Source organism: Abramis brama, assembly GCF_963993115.1.
Source record: "Abramis brama genome assembly, chromosome: 21".
NCBI lineage: Eukaryota > Metazoa > Chordata > Actinopteri > Cypriniformes > Leuciscidae > Abramis > Abramis brama.
Window position 1 is genome coordinate 24,576,061 of NC_139983.1, and position 17,793 is coordinate 24,593,853.

General features: G+C 38.1%; 1 protein-coding gene across 2 annotated transcripts in view; it reads left to right on the forward strand.

Annotated features, from left to right (window-relative positions):
- The first annotated feature begins 1,520 nt into the window (after positions 1-1,520).
- insyn2ab (inhibitory synaptic factor 2Ab) overlaps positions 1,521-17,793 on the forward strand; it is a 46,755-nt gene continuing 30,482 nt past the window's right edge. Inside the window, exons 1-2 of one of the 2 annotated variants that reach the window (XM_084097109.1) lie at positions 1,521-1,962; positions 15,593-16,791. In XM_084097109.1, the coding sequence (XP_083953235.1) occupies positions 15,598-16,689 (1,092 nt within the window). In that variant the 5' untranslated portion in view covers positions 1,521-1,962; positions 15,593-15,597 and the 3' untranslated portion in view covers positions 16,690-16,791. The remainder of the gene's footprint in view (positions 1,963-15,592; positions 16,792-17,793) is intronic. The other variant, XM_084097108.1, reaches the window with a different exon arrangement.

Sequence of the window (17,793 nt, forward strand, 5' to 3'; positions counted from 1 at the left end):
TTGTTACCTTTGTTTACATAGTTATTAATTTATAATTCTTATAATCTGTCATACATGAAAAATGTACATGGAAAGCAAAATGCGTGTTCTCTTAAACTATACACTGTAAAAAAAGTTAGTGCCTTAAATTTTTAAGTACTATCAACTTGGATGTTTAAGTCATTTCAACTTAAATTGCATTACAATTACTTTAAAAATGAGTAGAATATTGTATAAAACATTTTTTTTATATTTTTTTTTATTGCTTAACTTTTTTGGTGAGTTAGGCCATGTTGTCATAACCCAGCAAACAATTTTGCATTTAAAAGAACGTCTAACAAGGCAAAATCTGGCCTGTCAGTGAAAATTGAATAGACGTCTAAACCATAGATCAAGAATAGACCAGTCATCAATCAGATAACATGTTAAAGAAATGAAACCAAACACCTTGTAGTGAAACTAATCACTGTTGACTTTGCTTATACATGATGGAATATCATACATCTCGCAAGCTATCTCGGCAAAAACGTCATGTAACCAAATTCAAGGTTATTTTGGCTAGAAGTGGGTTACTCATAGCCGGACTATATGGTGTATGGTGAAATGACGGCTATTGCTTGCTGGGAACTTATTGATCATATTTTTTTTTTTTACAGTACTGACATGCGTTGAACACATAGACACAAAAAACGCTCATGAAATAATCAACAAACTGATTATACTGAGTAGAAGAGCAAACACATCTGACACCATAATTTACTAAACATGACAACAAAATCACAAACAGCATTGTAAATCCTTGGTCAAACATACAACCATATTAATTATTCATATCCCAGTGCATGCTGTAAAGAGTGGATGGGACTAATCATTTCTTCAGTGTAGAACTAACAAAAATGCATTCATCCAAATCATATGCTATGTTTTTTGATTTGACTTAAAAAGCAGAGTATATCCTAATAGAAAAGCTTTTTGTTGTAGGCTATTCCTGAAAGTTGTACTTTGCTAGAGCTCCATAGTACGTAAACAAAACACAATCAAGTAAAAATGGTGTTGTTTTTTTTACGTGATCTAGGAATGATTTTTACTGCGTGGCATACTGAGGATGTATGATGAACGACACAGTCGTGTTAGAAGTAGCAACAACAAGGTTGATTGATCCCCAGAGGAATTCTGGTAATTATAAAACACAGAGATGACTCGCGTTAATTAACAATCCAATTACGCTTCCTTACATCTGATTTTTTTTCACCCACATTGTAGACTAATCTTCCAATCTCAATCTCTTTCTCATTTAAATCATGACATCTTGTAACGAGGTTTAATCAGTGTGATAATACACGGGCCATACAATTAAAATGCGTCAGTATTATTACTTCTCAGCTTTCGAAACCCCTTAACACACACCTACCATCTGATACATAAGCTCTGTTAGATGACCAGCTAAACTTAACTGAAACAGGACTTCCCTCACCTCACATCTCTTCCGCTCTCCCTCCCATCCTTTCTCCTTTATCTTTCTCTCTCTTTTCTTATCAAACACACGAAGTCTGCAGCAGCGGACGAGGAACATCGTCTGCGTGCGCGCGGGCGCCAGCTGTCTGTGTTCTTAAGTGTGTGTGTTATGTCTGTGTGTCTGTGCAGTGCGCGCACACATGTGCCTCTCTCAGTGATGTGAGAAATCAAGAGGGACGCATCTCTTAAGCCTCCTTGAGGTGGGATTTCAATTTGACGCAAAACGTAGCGCGCATCTTCGCTCTCACATACTCTCCTTGCATGTGTGTGAGTGCGCGTGTGTGTGCGCGTGAGCGTGTCCGCTCGCTGCAGCTCCGGCGTTGGGCAAACCCTCTCATTGCTGCACTTCAGCCAATGTGGAACAACTCGTCCGCCTCGCATGGCTCCTAAAGAAGCGGATATGCCCCAGTGCCACGGGAGACTGACGCCTTCACTGTCTTCCTCTCCTCCGCAAATGGTCCTCTTGGGGTGAGTGTGCCCTCCGTCCAGCTCCGTTTTCACATCAGGAAGAGCAGGAAGGTTTGTTTGTGCATTGCAATGTGCTTCGTTGAAATACGGCTGGCTGACGGTTACTTACTGTACTGGTGCTAAGTGACTGATTGAGCTTGGTTTCAATTACACTTCATCTGTGTCTGTGCCACAAACTGGAGGATGATAATTAATTTCACTTTTTTTCTGTCCCCTGGAGACGATGGAGCTTGTGAGGTTTGAGATTTATGTGGTTTGTTTGAGCTATTTTATATAGTTGGTTCTGTCATGCAAAAGTCGGATGTTTAGTTCCAGTCTTTCTACAGCTTAAAATATTGTTAAAAGCCACGTCACAATACGTCCTGAATGCTGCAATAACAGTATTTGTAGGTGTAAAAGCAATTTGATGAATGTTTGATTGTCCTTCGTGGATGAGGTTTTTTCTCTCCCACGCCTCAGCAGGTTCAGTATATGTTTGCGATTGGTTGCTGTAATTCTTTTTCTCTTATGAATAAGGTGTATCTTCAGTTAAAGTTATTTATTTTAATGGTGCATACTTGTTTAAAACCTGTTTGTCACTATTATGGGTAGTTAAATAATAGGGCTGGGAGAAAAAATCTATTCACCTAGCTAACGCGATCTATTTTTTACGATTCTAAAATCGATTTTTTTTAATTAATCTTTTATAATTTTTTTATTAATTATATATTTTTTTTAAATGTATTAATTATTATTATTATTATTATTTTTTTTTAATTCAAATTCACTTGCTTTGTTTTTGTCCTTGCTTGTAGATGAGGTTGACAGAAGTTAGCCACTTTCGTTCCAACAGAGGATGAAATTTGTCATTATCTATGAGTGTTGAGTGACATAATGGGCTATCCCAAGTGGACGCGTGGAAGAGACCTGAGACTAAAAGCACTAAAAAGCCCTCGCGCTACTCATATGCTGAGAGAGAGATAAGACAATAGAGCTGCACAATTCATCTTTGATAGGGTGGTATAATGCCCTTTTCACAAGATGTAAAATAAGTCTTTGATGTCCCCGGAGTGTGCATGTAAAGTTTTAGCTCAAAATACCCGAAATATATTTTTATATAGCATGTTAAAATTTTCACTTTTTGAGTCTGTCCCTTTAAATACAAATGAGCTGCTGCTCCCGACACAGTGGGCGGAGCTTCAAGAGCTCTTGTTCTTTTACCTCACACAGACATGCACTGAAAATTTCTAAAACTTTTAGCCTTTTATGTTCAAACCGAAGTAAGAAAGATGGAGAGACTCAAGAAGAAGTGACAACATGTAGACAACATTTCTGAATGGTTAGTTGATGAATTTATGTAGCTTATGTGTAGTTATCTTCTAGTCATTGATTAGCATATTCTGTCATGATAATCTATAAATCGCGTTCCCGGGGGCAGAGTTTATGTAACTTTTAGGGTTAGTGATGTCACTTACCCGGGAGGAAGCTTGTGTAGTCCCTACCAGCTGTTTGTTGTAGTCCTTAAAAAACGATTTCTTTAAAAGCAAATATCTCCCTTTGCTTTGAACTTTGAGCATTGTAATGTTACAGATGTTGTTTATGCTCAAACAGCCACATTACACACTAACTAAAATTAAAAAAGTGAAATCATTATCAACCACCCCTTTAAAATACCCTGGTAATCCAGAGTTCTCGCTAGAGCACAAGTTGAATTTGCTCAACGAGTTACTCTGGTGTCAAGTAATGATGCTCATTAAATATGCCTCTCGATCTGAGCTGCACCAATCACATCGGGTTATCTGATATAGGCGGGCCAGAGGCGAGATGACGACAGCGCTGTGATGTCGAAGTCATTAGTAAACATTGCAAGATGGCTATGGATGAACACCAGTTGTTTGAAACGGCTTTGGCCGCTACAATGATCGTGTTAGACTTGGCTTTTTATCTAAAACAGGAACAGAAGACGCCGCTCGAATCGTTCCTTTGCAAGAAGGACGCTTTTGCTGTTTTGCCGAAGTATAAGAGTATAATCTACCAGTTAGCTCTGCTGGAAGCTAAGCGTATGGGGTTTATTGTTGTGATTGGTCGTAGTGTTATCCAATTGCGTGCAGTGAGATTTTCAAATGCATGCTTGGTGGCTGCCGCCCCTCGAGCTGGGCGATTTTCATTAGTCGATGCCAGACCATTCATCCTTTAGATTTAGGTCTGGATTTCCAGGCTACCTTTAAAAGACTGTGATCTCGATTCAAACACCCACGCGATATTTCAATTCAAAGCTATGTTGGCGCTGCCGCTGACCCGGAGAGAGTTGTCATGAAACAGCTTCACAAACAGTCTTTTCAACCTTATAGTATCATTATTTCTGTGATGCAATAGTTAAAATGATCATAGAAGTACTTGGATAAAAGTTTAAAGTTCAAATATAAACACTGATGTCTATGATAGCGATAAAAATCAGCTTTTGATAGGTGCTTGGTGATTAAAATAACGCATTTATCAACATTGTTTCGACATTAAGTGTCGACAAGTGACTGTTAAAAAATTGATTTGTTATTGAATCATTTATTCAAGAGCATGTAGTATTATATGATGCTTCTGAAATAAAAGTCAGAAAGATGTGATGATTTTGTTTTTGTAAATATGACTCATCTTATACATCATGTACAGTCTGTATAAGTGTATGATTTAACTTTTCCCGATGGTCTAGTGTTAAAAATACACTCGAATTGCAATACTTGTAGAATCTCAATCCTTAAATAAAAAAAATCGCAATAGATATCGTGTCGGCACCCAAGTATCGCGATAGTATCGAATCGGGAGATAGGTGTATCGTCCCAGCCCTATTAATTAAGCATTTATTGATCTTCATATATTATTTAATATTTTATGTAAGGTATAAACCTGTCAGCAAAACATGAGAGGATGTGCCTTTGAATGATGGCATCCTTACCATATGATATTGTGCTACATTGTGTGTGTGTGCGCGTGTGTGTGTGTATGAGAGAGAGAGAGATTTCCACTTGGACCACCCTGTATGATAGAATGACACTTGCTATCTTCACTGTGATTCAGAATCTCATTTTCTTCAGATATAAACTTTGTCGTTTATACACATGCCAGAATGGAAAATTCTCCAGCGTATTACTTTTTACCCATTTTGAGTAAAATGTTCTCATCATTCTTTCATTATTTTTTCCTTGCAGGAAGATTAGATGCTGTTTTTTTTTTTTATACAGATTTACCTTTTGAGACTTCATCCTTCAGGTCTGAACAGACTGAGTGAGGTATATTACATCCTTCCATCTCATTTTAGTATACCATTTTCATCCACCATCTTCCCCAGTTCTGCACAAGTCTTAGGCCTCTATTTGAACAGAGGATGAATGCTTTTTGTCACGCTCCAAAGCATCTTTACTCTCTTTTTCTTATTTTTTGCTCCTTCTTCAGTTTTTGTTCACTTCTGTAAGTCATGACTGATGATGGCCCCTTTGAAATAAGCCTTTGAGTTTAAATTCTATAAATGTGTGAACAAAGGAAAGATAGTTTAAAGGATAAATTACAGTATTTCACTTTTTTTTTTCAGCACACCTAATCTCATTAATGATTTCATGGCAACATGTAGAGTTTATTAAACACTCACCTTTCTTTCAGCCCTTTCAGTCATGACGTCGTAGTCCACTGTAGAGAACATGTGTGTCAAAATACAGTGGGCTTTAGTTTTTGTACGATTTTGAAACATTTAAAAAATAATAATAATAAAAAAAAAGGTTAGGCTATATGTAAAATTTGTTACAATTTTTTTCACAATCTGCTCTATTTCTAGGTGGTCACTAAAACATAAGAACATTTGAGACATTTACAGACACTGTACAGATGTTCTTGCTTCAACTCAAGATGCTCTTTAGATCATTCTTAAATCATGCTGAAGAACATGATCTTCAGGTTTTACATAGACTTATGGAGTTCATGCTGCTGTCAGTAAAGCAAAATGTAATTTTTTTTCAATCCCACCTAAATTATATTGATAACCATTTGTAATGGAAAGATTTGTAAATTAGAAAAATGCTAAATGGAAGAATTTGTGAATTCAGAATTTGAACCGCAAAGTATAACATTTTGAATAAAAAATGTGAATGATTACATTTTTTTACTTAGCGATTGTGCTTCATGCACCAAAAGGGTTAATTTTCTTTCTTTCTGTCATACACCAACCATTTACTGTGGTTTAATGACACCCAAGTGTACATCACAAATCCAAAAGGGGATTCCTCCATTTTCAGTCACTTTAATACTTTAGCTTGTTAGTGGGATTAGTGCCACATTTCTCATTCACAGCCCCGCGCACAGAGCTATGGTAATAGCAGTCATTTGATCCCACTGTACTCCTTACATGGCTTGCTGATAAGTCTGTAAATCCAGTGTTACAAACTAGTGCACTTTCAGTGTACCAGCCAGTCTCCAAAGGTTGTTTGGAGAAAATGGTGATTTTTGGCCTGTTCCACCTTTCGACCTTCTCAGCTGAATGCAAAAATGAAAATCAGAAATTTCAGAATTTGTTTGATAGTTCATTTTAGTAAAAATTATTTTATAACAATATTTATAAAACCATATTTTAAAACAAAATTTCCCCAAAAATTCTAAATGTTTACAGTAGCTGTGTTTTTCTCCCACTTACAAAAAAATGCACAATTCCTTAACAATAACATAATTTCAATCATGACAACTCTCTCTGAGTGAATTATTTAACCATGTATTTATTGGAATTGTGCAATGAATGTATATATGCTTGATTTTGGCTTATGAGATCTGCTGCTGTTGTTGCTGAGCATGTACAGTACAATAATTTTTTCAGCTTAGTTAAAATAATAAAGGACATGCTGCTGCGAGAATATTTTAAACCCCCCCCATAGCAAATCTCTACAGGTGGTGCTGGGGAGGAGGAGGGGTAAAAAAAGTCTTTATAATCGTGCAGCAGGGTGATCGCAGGCTAGGGTACAAATATATATGGTTACGTGGATTAGGAAGTACGTCTGGTTGGCTAATGCCACGGCGTTAGATAAACGAATCAGCGCTCGGTTAGAGTTTCATGACTGAACTATGTATATAGATGCTTTTTACAGCATGATGAGAAGACAAGGAAATACTCCCACTGGATTTTTACATAAAATTGTAGTGTTGACTGCATTTGTCAATCTAAAAAGTTATTGTAAGAAAAAAAAAGTTCAAACTTTTCACAAGAAATATGTTTATCAGTAACTAATAATATATATATATATATATATATATATATATATATATATAATGTACTGTATATCATAATCATTTATTCTGATTAGGATATTTATTTATTATTTAACATTTATTTTAATCTCAAGAGCCAGACTTTTTCTGAAGGTTAAACATCTATTTTTCACTGACTTCAGTTTTTAAGAGTATCAGGCTTAATTTGTACCCTTTTTTTTGGAAAGTGCCATATTAGACAGCAGTGTGAGGACTTTTGGCCTCCCAGAGAGCAACCTTCCAGTGACTCATAACTTTTCACTGTACCGCAGTGTCAGTGCTTTCGGGTTTCAGACTGTGCAGCCATGTGGTGACAACGGAAGGCAACGGCAGCTCAGGAAAATCATTAGATTGTTTTTCACGTTAAGGTTTGGTGCTACAAGCAGGGCTCAAAGCCCTTTGCAGAATAAAAGACAGAGATTACAGCGCTCCCAATATTAATGACTGTTGCACCACATGCATCTTGGGATTATGATAAAGGGAGGAGGGGGAGAGGATAAAAAGGAAAACATTGGACTGGCTGAGGATATTGTATTATCTGTGTGCTTTTGGAACAAGCGATACATTTATAAATAGCAAACACACCAAGGTTTTCCAAAGGAGACAAATACATTGCTGGAAGTCCATTTACAGGTTCTTTTTGACTGAAGTTAATAACTCATGTTCATGTTTTTTTAAGGCTGAATTGTAAAGGTAAGATCTGACAAATCAGCACAGAGACAGGTCAGCTTTCATTTTTAACATGAACCCCAATGCTAATCAACGGTCATGCGTCACAAAAAATACGTCACATTTTGACGTCTGACATTTCGAACAATGTTTTATTACAAAGTGGTCAAGCCTTTTTTCAAAGGGACCCAATGAAATATGTCAGTTAAGTGTGTTATCAAAAGAGCAACAGACAAGGACGGCTCAAGACCTCAGCGTGATGCAGAAGGACAGTCAGTCAGGTGCTGTTTTATCTATGGCAGACAGGGCCTGATTTATGCATAGGCATTCTAGGTACGTGCATTCTCGCACGTCTCCTCAATTACAATGAGGAGAAATAATATATATATTTTTAAATTATTATTATTTCACTATAATGGAGAAAGACGGTTTTAGTCTAGCATTTGTCATCGAGTCATAGTCAATACTGTGTTAAAAAGCCTGTGCGTAGCACTTCATCGTTTATAACATGAGATTTTGGACAAATTACATAAAAACTGAGCACCCATGTTGTAAGTTTACTTTCACCCATGAGACACCAATTATGTAGTGATTGGTACTCGTGTCACCACTGACATGGTGATTTTTGGATCACATGTCACTTAAGGTGTGGTTATGAGTACATCAGATGACCACTTTCCCCCTCTCTTAGTTTGGGGCACCAGTCAAGGACTTTTACCTTGGCAGTATGGGAACACTCCCAGGAGTCTGTTCAGTCATTTCAAATTAATGTAAAGTGGGAGTTGGTCAGGTGAATATATCTGAAAGATTGGTGAGATATTTTTAACTTGTAAATGCCTCTTCAGCATTATCAACACAAGTAAGACACAAATGTAATAAAATATTTTTTTATTAACAAAAGATAAACAAGAATAACTAAAACAACAATAAATGAATACCATGAATGATAAAGAAATAAAGTGCATATGACGCATAAAATGCAAGTGATTAAGTTGGGTGTGGCTATGGCAGAGTTATGTTATCTTAATAAACTGTTGTTTCTCTAAAACCAATAAGGTGAAGAAACTTATAATGCATCAAACAAATAAACAAAAGTTTATTTGGTTTTAGCTAGCATCAGCTATATTACCTCTGATAAAAATCAGAAAATTATATACTGATAATATACAACAATGCCAAGGTCACTGGAAAGAGATTTGGTAAAGTGATATTTACGTTCCACGTGGTCGAATGAGCAGTCCTGTCGAGTGAGCGTTGACTTCTTCATCTGGTTGTGCTGCGTGACAATGCAGTGGGGAAAGGAGCCGGAATCCATTTCAACAGCTCTGTGGGATGCTGATCTCCGGGAGCACCAAAGGGTCCTAAAATCTGGAACACACAGATGAGGCCCTGAGGTAGGTGCAAAAGGTCCTTAACAATTTGGAACACGCAGACGGAGGAACCTTGAAGTGAAGGTTTGCTCCCCTGAGCTTAAACCTTGTTGCAAATGTCTGTTTGTCTTTTGCCTCTCTGGGCCAGACACTCAGAACTTGGTCAGTCCTCTTTTGTCCTTCTGGCATGGAGACTTGGAACGTGCTGCATCTGTTATTGTCTCACTGGACGAAGACTCTGAAAGGTGGTCGTATCTGTTGCTGTCTCACAAGCTGTAGACCCAGATTATGGAATCTGTTGTCTCTCTGGACGAACCGGTGTATCTGTTATGTCTCGCCTGATGGGAGACTCAGAACTTGGTTGATCTGTTTATGTCTCACCTTCGCAAACCCGAGACTCAGAATAAATAGTGTCTGTTGAAAGGGTGCATTTATCCCTTACCGATGAGGAGAAGATTGCAATTTGGCGCTTCTTTATTCCAGTGCTGTGATCGGCTGCTGACATCAGAGGGGGCACACACAGTTTGGCCCGCCCTTCTTTCCCCTGTGGAACTCATTTGCATAAAGCATACAGTTAGAAGACTTTAAAGTGTGTTTAAAGTTTTACCAATGCATTTCTCACTTTCCAAACCACCACCAGAATACCTTTGGCAATATTCTAAACAAATAGAGTCCAAACAAGATGAGAAAATATTGAACAGCCATGCATTCATTCATTTGTTCATTAACAACTGAATTTATATAAGATGTTGCACTACAAATAGCTGTCACTGAGAATACTTATTTCTCTGAGTAAGTATGACATGGATGTGTGTAGTTTACATCAGTTTTAAGGTTTCCAAACATAGTTGTGAATGGATTTGGATGGATCATTGTGGTCTCTATTTGTTTCAATCACTGCTGCTGCATCCGGAGGTCCCGAGGAATTTTGATGGCAGTCACAGGCCAAAATCTTAGGAATTAGTCTCTAGATGCATGTGTGCCAATGAGAAGTCTTGACCTTCCTTGTCTTGGTACCAAAGGCCGCCTTCTTGCCCTCTAAGAGGTGGCTGGCTGTTGTCATAGCATCTTTATCTGATGGTGTTTGACAGTTATTTTGTGTTAGTCCACCAAGATCCAATCAAAATGTAGCAAATGTACAGAGAGGGGCCCTGCCATAAAACTGGGCCCTGGAATGTGCTGTTCACCACAACAGCTACAATAAACTGTATAACCTGTAAGTTGATGAAAACGTAATGAGATACAACATCTACCAGGGTGTCTACATCTACGTAATGCGGACAAAACACCTATTTCTGACATTCACTGTTCAAAAACCTTATTTGAGCTTGATTTTGGTACATTGTTAATAATATAATGACACATGCAAGTGTCTGATCATATAAAGCCACAATATCAACTCTAAAATCTCTCTCTCTCTCTCTCTGGGTTGAAAGCTTGCTGGTAGTTGGTTGATTGCTTCGCTCACAGGCGCCATCACAGAAATAAAAAAGGAAGACAGAAAATCAAGTCGTCAAATCAGCTCAGTTCAGACTGATGGTTTGAACCAGGCGTTAGAAATACCATGGCTAAAATATGCCTGCATTCTCCACCATAATACATTCAAATTCATATTTAGCAGTCTTACAGAGAATCATGGCTAGATAATCATTATAACAAAAACACAACCATAATATGAATTATATTTTAATATATGATGTCTCTAAGCATTAGAGAGCATTTCCCTGCTAAATGTTACAATGCTTCATTCACACATCATGCTTCATTTGCATTACAAAACATGAATAATATTTGTAGGTTTTACACAACAGCTGAGTACAATAGCACACAATAAAGCTTCCGATGCACACACAACAATAAAGCCAGCAAGTACGGTTATATCACTTGCGATGTAAAAGGAATACTAATTATTTCTCTGTGGTAAAAGCTCACAAATCCACAGCCAATCTTATTATCCACCCAAAATCATGAGATTAGGACAGATTTTTGAAGATTTTTGGAAACTGACCCCTAAATCTGAGGTCTCCTTTAATGCAGAATATAGAGGTTGTGTATATCAGGTTGCGCTCCAAGTTGATAGGATTAGAAAACTGAAGCAGGCCTAAATGAGATCTGAAACATAAAGAAACATCTGAGATGACACTGAATAGGGATAAGATGATGTTTTGAACAAGACATTGTTTGGGACATTGGCTCCCCTGCCAAAGGAAGAGCATTGGAAGCTTTACATATCTACAGTACATACGATAACCATTCATGGACACAGCTGGATGAAAGTGTGGTTTAAATTAATAAATAAATATGTTGAAAACCTAGAAAAAAAATGCATATAGTTATAGAGTTAAGTCTGTTTCTTTTTACAGTCGTTTTCAATAGGAGCAGCGGGCCTGTTTGAACTGACATGCTGCTAAAGTGCATGAGGAGAGTTAAGAGGATTACTTTTGCAATTTTAGATTCAATGCATTACTCATAATCCTGGGGTTGACGGTGGCCAAATTGTCAGGGTCGAAGGGGGACCTCTGCGTGTGTGCCTGGAAGTGCCTGAGAGTGAGAGAGATGCGGTTTTAAAGGGATAGTTAAACCAAAAATTTTAATTTTGAAAGAATTTTCAAGTTATTTTCCAATTACAGTGAATGGCAACTGAGGCTTTTAACCATAAAGGTGATCTGACTTGTGCACTTGAAATTGAGACTTCTGAAGTCAGTACAATAGCTTTGCGTGCTATTTTTTTTTGTTTTGTTGTTTTTTACTGATGATCTCTAGTTGAACTTGAGAATCAGATCAGTCTGATTTGTGAATTAATCATTCAGACAGCTTTTGTGAAACAAAAAGTAATTTTTTCCTAAAATGGACATCATTTCTCATGAACACTCCAAGAAGAGCAAGAGCGGTTGTCAGTATTTTCAGTGAATAACCACCCGGTTCATTCATGTTCATATGGATTATTTTTATGATAATTTTATGGTGCTGTTGGGTCCTATTTGTAAATGGCTGGAAAAACATAACCAGGGTGAGTAAATGATGGGAGAATGTTGATTTTTAGGTAAACTATCCCCCTTAAGAGTCCGGTCTCTATATGTATAATGACAAGGTATTTTTGTTGCATACTCTTCGAGATGAGAATTATTCACTGCAAATTATTGATGATGACAGTAATGATGACAGTAATTGCTGCCATCAAGAAACACAACAACACTAAAGTGTTGCTGGGGCCTCTGGTATCGACCATTAATACCTTCCACAAGAGTAAACAGAATCAGTTGCACAAGTGTCCACCATTAGTTTTAATAATTGGCTCTATGTGGCTTTGAATGCCTTCCCAGGACATTTCAAAATCATTTCCCTGAACACCACAGTGAGTACTTACAAATGACCCAAAGACTGTTTTCAGTCCTAATCATTTTCATGATTCAGTTGGCACTTACGAGACACGCAGGTGAGCCACTACCATGTGGATTTAATTAAATTACAGAATCAATGAATCAATCAGCAATCGCCATCTGTTTAAGGACAGATGGTGCTATAAATCAGAGATTGGTAGGAGTGCAGATGCTATGAGAGATTTTGGGATGTGCAAGACAATACAATTCTGACAAGTGATTGTATGTATTAAAAGCATTTGTCTGGAAAACCACAAAGTACATAGTGTTACAAACCCTTTTTTGGCCTTGTACAAAATGGCACCTGCATCACTCCTCTGGGTCTGCCACATGGCCTGCTGGGTAATAGTCCACCGACGCCATGAAGTCTACACCTCAGCGGGTTCTGCAAAAGTGCACATCGAGGTGCAGTGACCACTCTTCTGAGGCCTAGAATGAGAAATGGCTTCATTGACATGTACACAACACTGATACATTTGAATCCACTGTATATCATTTAGCATTATAGTTCATGTTTTAAAATGTACATTATTACGTAACAGCGATATAATATTTTATTAATAGTTTGAATTAGCTTTTATTTTTAGATTTTCAGTTATAATATTAGATATAATTTTAGTTGAACTTTTAGTAATTTTGTCATTTTGTTTTTTAATCTTTATTTTAATTAACAATTTTTTGGGGGGGATAGTAACAGTTTTAGATGTAGTTAATAATAACAACTGACTGAGGTACATTTAACCCTGTTTGACAATCACTGCCATAATATACTGCATATTTTGCAGCCTGGCCGAAAGTACCCACCATATTAGCTCCAAAAATTGACAGGACACCAGGCTCATTATTTTGAGATGCTGATTAAATCGTTAGCAGGGGCAGTTCAATGACTCAAGGAGGATGAGTGTTATCACTGTCGAGTCAGATAAGCTTACGGAGTGAAAATCAGACACCGAAAGAAACTGCTGCTGCCTGACGGATGACAAGGTGTCCATTTGCATTCTTCCCTGTTACTGAGCCTGCCAGACATTGCAATGACTAATAGTAAATGATGGACAACAGCTGAGTGAAATGAATGAGATACAGAATGAAGTAGTCTGTATTTGTCTACATGCTGAAACATTTATTTGACTTCGTATAGCCCAGCCGTGGCATGTTACAAATTGTGTGAACGTGGAATTTATGCGTACAACATTATTAGAACTTGGTGATCTGCGATTAGGAATCTTAAACAGAGTTATGGTGTTGAACTGTAATTTAAACCATAATTAGTGGTGCTTTGCTATTAGTATTGCTCATATGCGGTGTCAGGGATTTGAACAAACCCCTAATCCTTAATAATAAACTATGAACATGAATGATATTTCAAATTGTGCAGTTTATTGAGGAACAACGTGTGCTATTACTTTTCTGAGCAAGACTGTAAGTCCAGTTCATTTTCATTGTGTTCATTTTCCCCTGTGCATTTCAGTTTATTCTGTCTGTTTCAAACGTATTTGTTCACACACACACACACACACACACACACACACACACACACACACACACACACACACACACACACACACACACACACACACACACACACACACACACACACACACATATATATATGTATATACTATATAGTAAAAATAAGTTTAAAACATCAAATACCTTAATTTATACCCTATACTGTATATGTATGTATGCACGCATGCAGAGGGTATAAATAAATACCAATACAACAAATAAAACATTTTGACATTTATGTTGTTGTAATTTATATTTTTTGTGCACAGTTTAGATTATATGTAATTTATTCACATAATGTTCTCGCTCTTAAAATATAAATGAGTGTAAAAGTCAACATCATCTAAAGCATTGAAGTCTGTCACGGAAAACATGAGCTAATTGATGTGATCCATTTGGTTTGCCATTTTAGTCCAACTGTAACTCCTGGTCGTAGACTTCAGTATTTATTTATTGTATACGCAGGGTTATGTTTCTACTTTTTCCTTTTAAAGTTTAATGGTGCTGCCTTCAAATATTTAGTAGTTAGAAAGCTGTAACCTTGTGGCTATTTATGCTAAGTTAAGGAACTTGCACACAAGTAGTGTTACTGCCCCCTCTATATCACTTAGAGGACTGCATATTTTTGATTTGGGCTAGCAAGCAACCACTGGCATCCACCCATAACACCTTAGAAACCATCTAGCAATTCCCCAGAACCACCCAGAACACCATAGCAATGCATCAAAACCACTTAGAACACTTTTGCAGCTGAATAACATAGCCCTGGCAACCACTCACCCAAGCACTGTCAGTGAGTTTTGCACAGCCATAGTTGAAATTGAAAGCAAACTGGCAAATTATTCACAGTCCACCAACTGGTAAAGCAGAATTTTTTAGCACACACACCATCCATTAGATTTTTCAGTACATGAGCAGCTTATTCTCATCCAAATTGCTAAAAAGTGACAACAGTGAAAACTCCTGTGCATCACTCTTTTTCCTGCACTTCCACACACATCTTTGATTGTTGATGTGTTTATACCATTTTGTTCCTCTTAATTCAGGTGTCATGTTTTCTTGCATGTCTGTATTTGCTATCAAGTGTTGAGTTATATTTCATATATGATGATTCAAAGGCCCTGTTCATCTTGTGCTTTACCCCCCATCTCCCATGTACTGGCAGCCTCATTAGAGAGATGAAGCCTTACTGTAATGAGAGAGCATGAATGCAGGTCACTCTGTGTCAGCTGTGACTTCCACCGCTAAACAAAACACAGACGCACACACACACAAAAAAAAAAACTAGCTTTGACTGCCAGGATGTTGTGCGCTGAAGAAAAGACAAAACTAGGCCATCTGTGCTTGAGCTGCAATCACTGCCATTTTATTAACTGTAAACTCTCTTGCCATCCCTCATTCTCTCTCTCTCTCTCTCTCTCTCTCTCTCTCTCTCTCTCTCAGGAGTTATGGTCAGTAAGGAGGCAGGCCGCTGCACTCTGTCAAGCTCAGAGTCTGACTCGGAGTCCGGCGGGCCTTCGCTGGAACAGAGCGGAGCAGACTCGGTACGCAAGCGAAACAAAGCCCTGCAGGTGCGCTTTAAAGACATCTGCGAGGCGCAGAATGAGGCCGCCCATCGAGGTGCCAGGAACCGCTCTGTTTCCTGCAAGGTCATCCACCGGAGGTACATGACCATGCCGGCACGCCGTTCCATCCCGAATGTCACCAAGAGCACAGGTGTGCAAACCTCACCCGACTTGAAAAAGCGCTACCAGACTTTCCCCTTCGAGCGCAAGAAGGGAAACGTAATCAAACACACCGCTCTGGTGGAGAACTACCCGGACCAAAACAACGGCTTTCTCAGTGACGTGAAGGGTGGGGAGCGAGCAGAAAGGTGTGACGGACGGGTGCAGCAGACCCGAGTGTTGCTCCACACTACGCCGCAGTGCAGCGACGCAAAGGACTTATGCGCCGGGCCAGACTGCTCGGATGGAAAACTCTGCCCTGATCCATTAGATACGGTTTCTGATCATGCGGACTCAAGGAGAGACGCCAACGTCCCGGGGAGTGGGGCCAAGCACAAAGGATTATCAAGTGAGAGCGAGGCAGGGGCAGGCCAGCAGCCCAACTGTGCCTCCTCAACCACGCCGACTCAACCTCTGCAGGTCAGGGGTGACTGTTCAAAGATTTCCGGCCCTATTGCATGGACGTCTTTGACACAAGTGGAATGCCTGGAGAGTCCCTCAGGGAGCTGCAAACGCAAAAAAGACACAGCACAGCTGAACGGATTGCAGGGGCAGTCTCAGGCTTTGCCTCATTCGGCGAGCTGTGCTTCCCAGGCCCACATACATGCCCACTGTCACAGTAGCCAAAAGTCAGGCACCGCAGAGACCAGGCAGGGTACAAGGGGGCAGATGATTGCTCTTCCCGGGGCCGATGGGAATGTGAAAGCCAGGCTTCAAGCCATGGAGGCTCTGATCAGCTCCAGTCAAGAAACCATCAAAGTGCTGCTGGGGGTCATTCAGGAACTGGAAAGAGGAGAAGCACAGCGAGAGGGGTGAGTCACTGTTTTTATGCAACACATTTACTATTCATCAACTGTATTTGCGCAGTTTTTGTGTTTCAGGTTTGTTTTCTCAATGCGAAAAAAGGCAGAATCACATGTAAGTGTTTACAATATACATCTGTGACTCTGTTTCAAAAGTGTAACCGTAACTAGGAATGCATCAATTTGAAAATTTTAGCCGATAAACTTTCAAAAAATATTTAAAAGGTTTTGTATTTTCTCTAAAATAAATATAAAAACCTAAATACTAAAATCAATCATTTTAAAGGTTAAGTGATTTTTGTCATCACAACATTATATGGTACAATATGAAAAATGGATATTCATTTAGTAATAAAGATCACATTTTTTAGCAAAGGTCATTTAAATATTAAAAAAAGGAAAATAAATTTACAATATCAACTGATATACTGCATATCCATCAATAAATAAAAAAAAAACTCAAATATTGGAGAGTAACCAATATGGTACTGATATATTGTGCATCCCTAATTTTGAAACTTGACAACTCATGTAAAAAAAAAAAACTTTGTTGCAATGGAATTTAATTATCGACAGATCTTTTCTTATTTGTTGTGACGTACATCCTAATTAAATGGATTACTGAAAATTAAAAAAATCACTGTGGATTTGATTCAATTAACTGGTTATGTTTGGATGGAGGGCGAACTGAATGTAAGCTTGCAGTCAATTTGCAAGAAAGTGGTGGCAATTATGCATGGATGTACTTTTCACAGTAAGATGCATTTAGAAAATAAATAGGGTGAATTTTAATTTTATGATGACTTAAACTGAAGACTTTGTGTTTAAATAAAGTTCTTTAATGATGCAATACAATCCTTACATACAATATCTGCTTTAAAACGCTCAGGCCCCACGTGTCTAGACTTCCATGTTAACTGTATTATGTAAATGTGATTCCAATTCATCCTATTCTATATTATCATTGTCGTTGGTAATCAGCAGGGCTCTACAGAAGTGGTCCATATAACAAGTTGTAAATAATCTGCAATATTCCTTTTAGCCTGGTGTTGGTACAGTAGGTAGTTAAAATCACACGTTATTGACACTTTTATTTCTGAGCATTTATGCGTTTAAA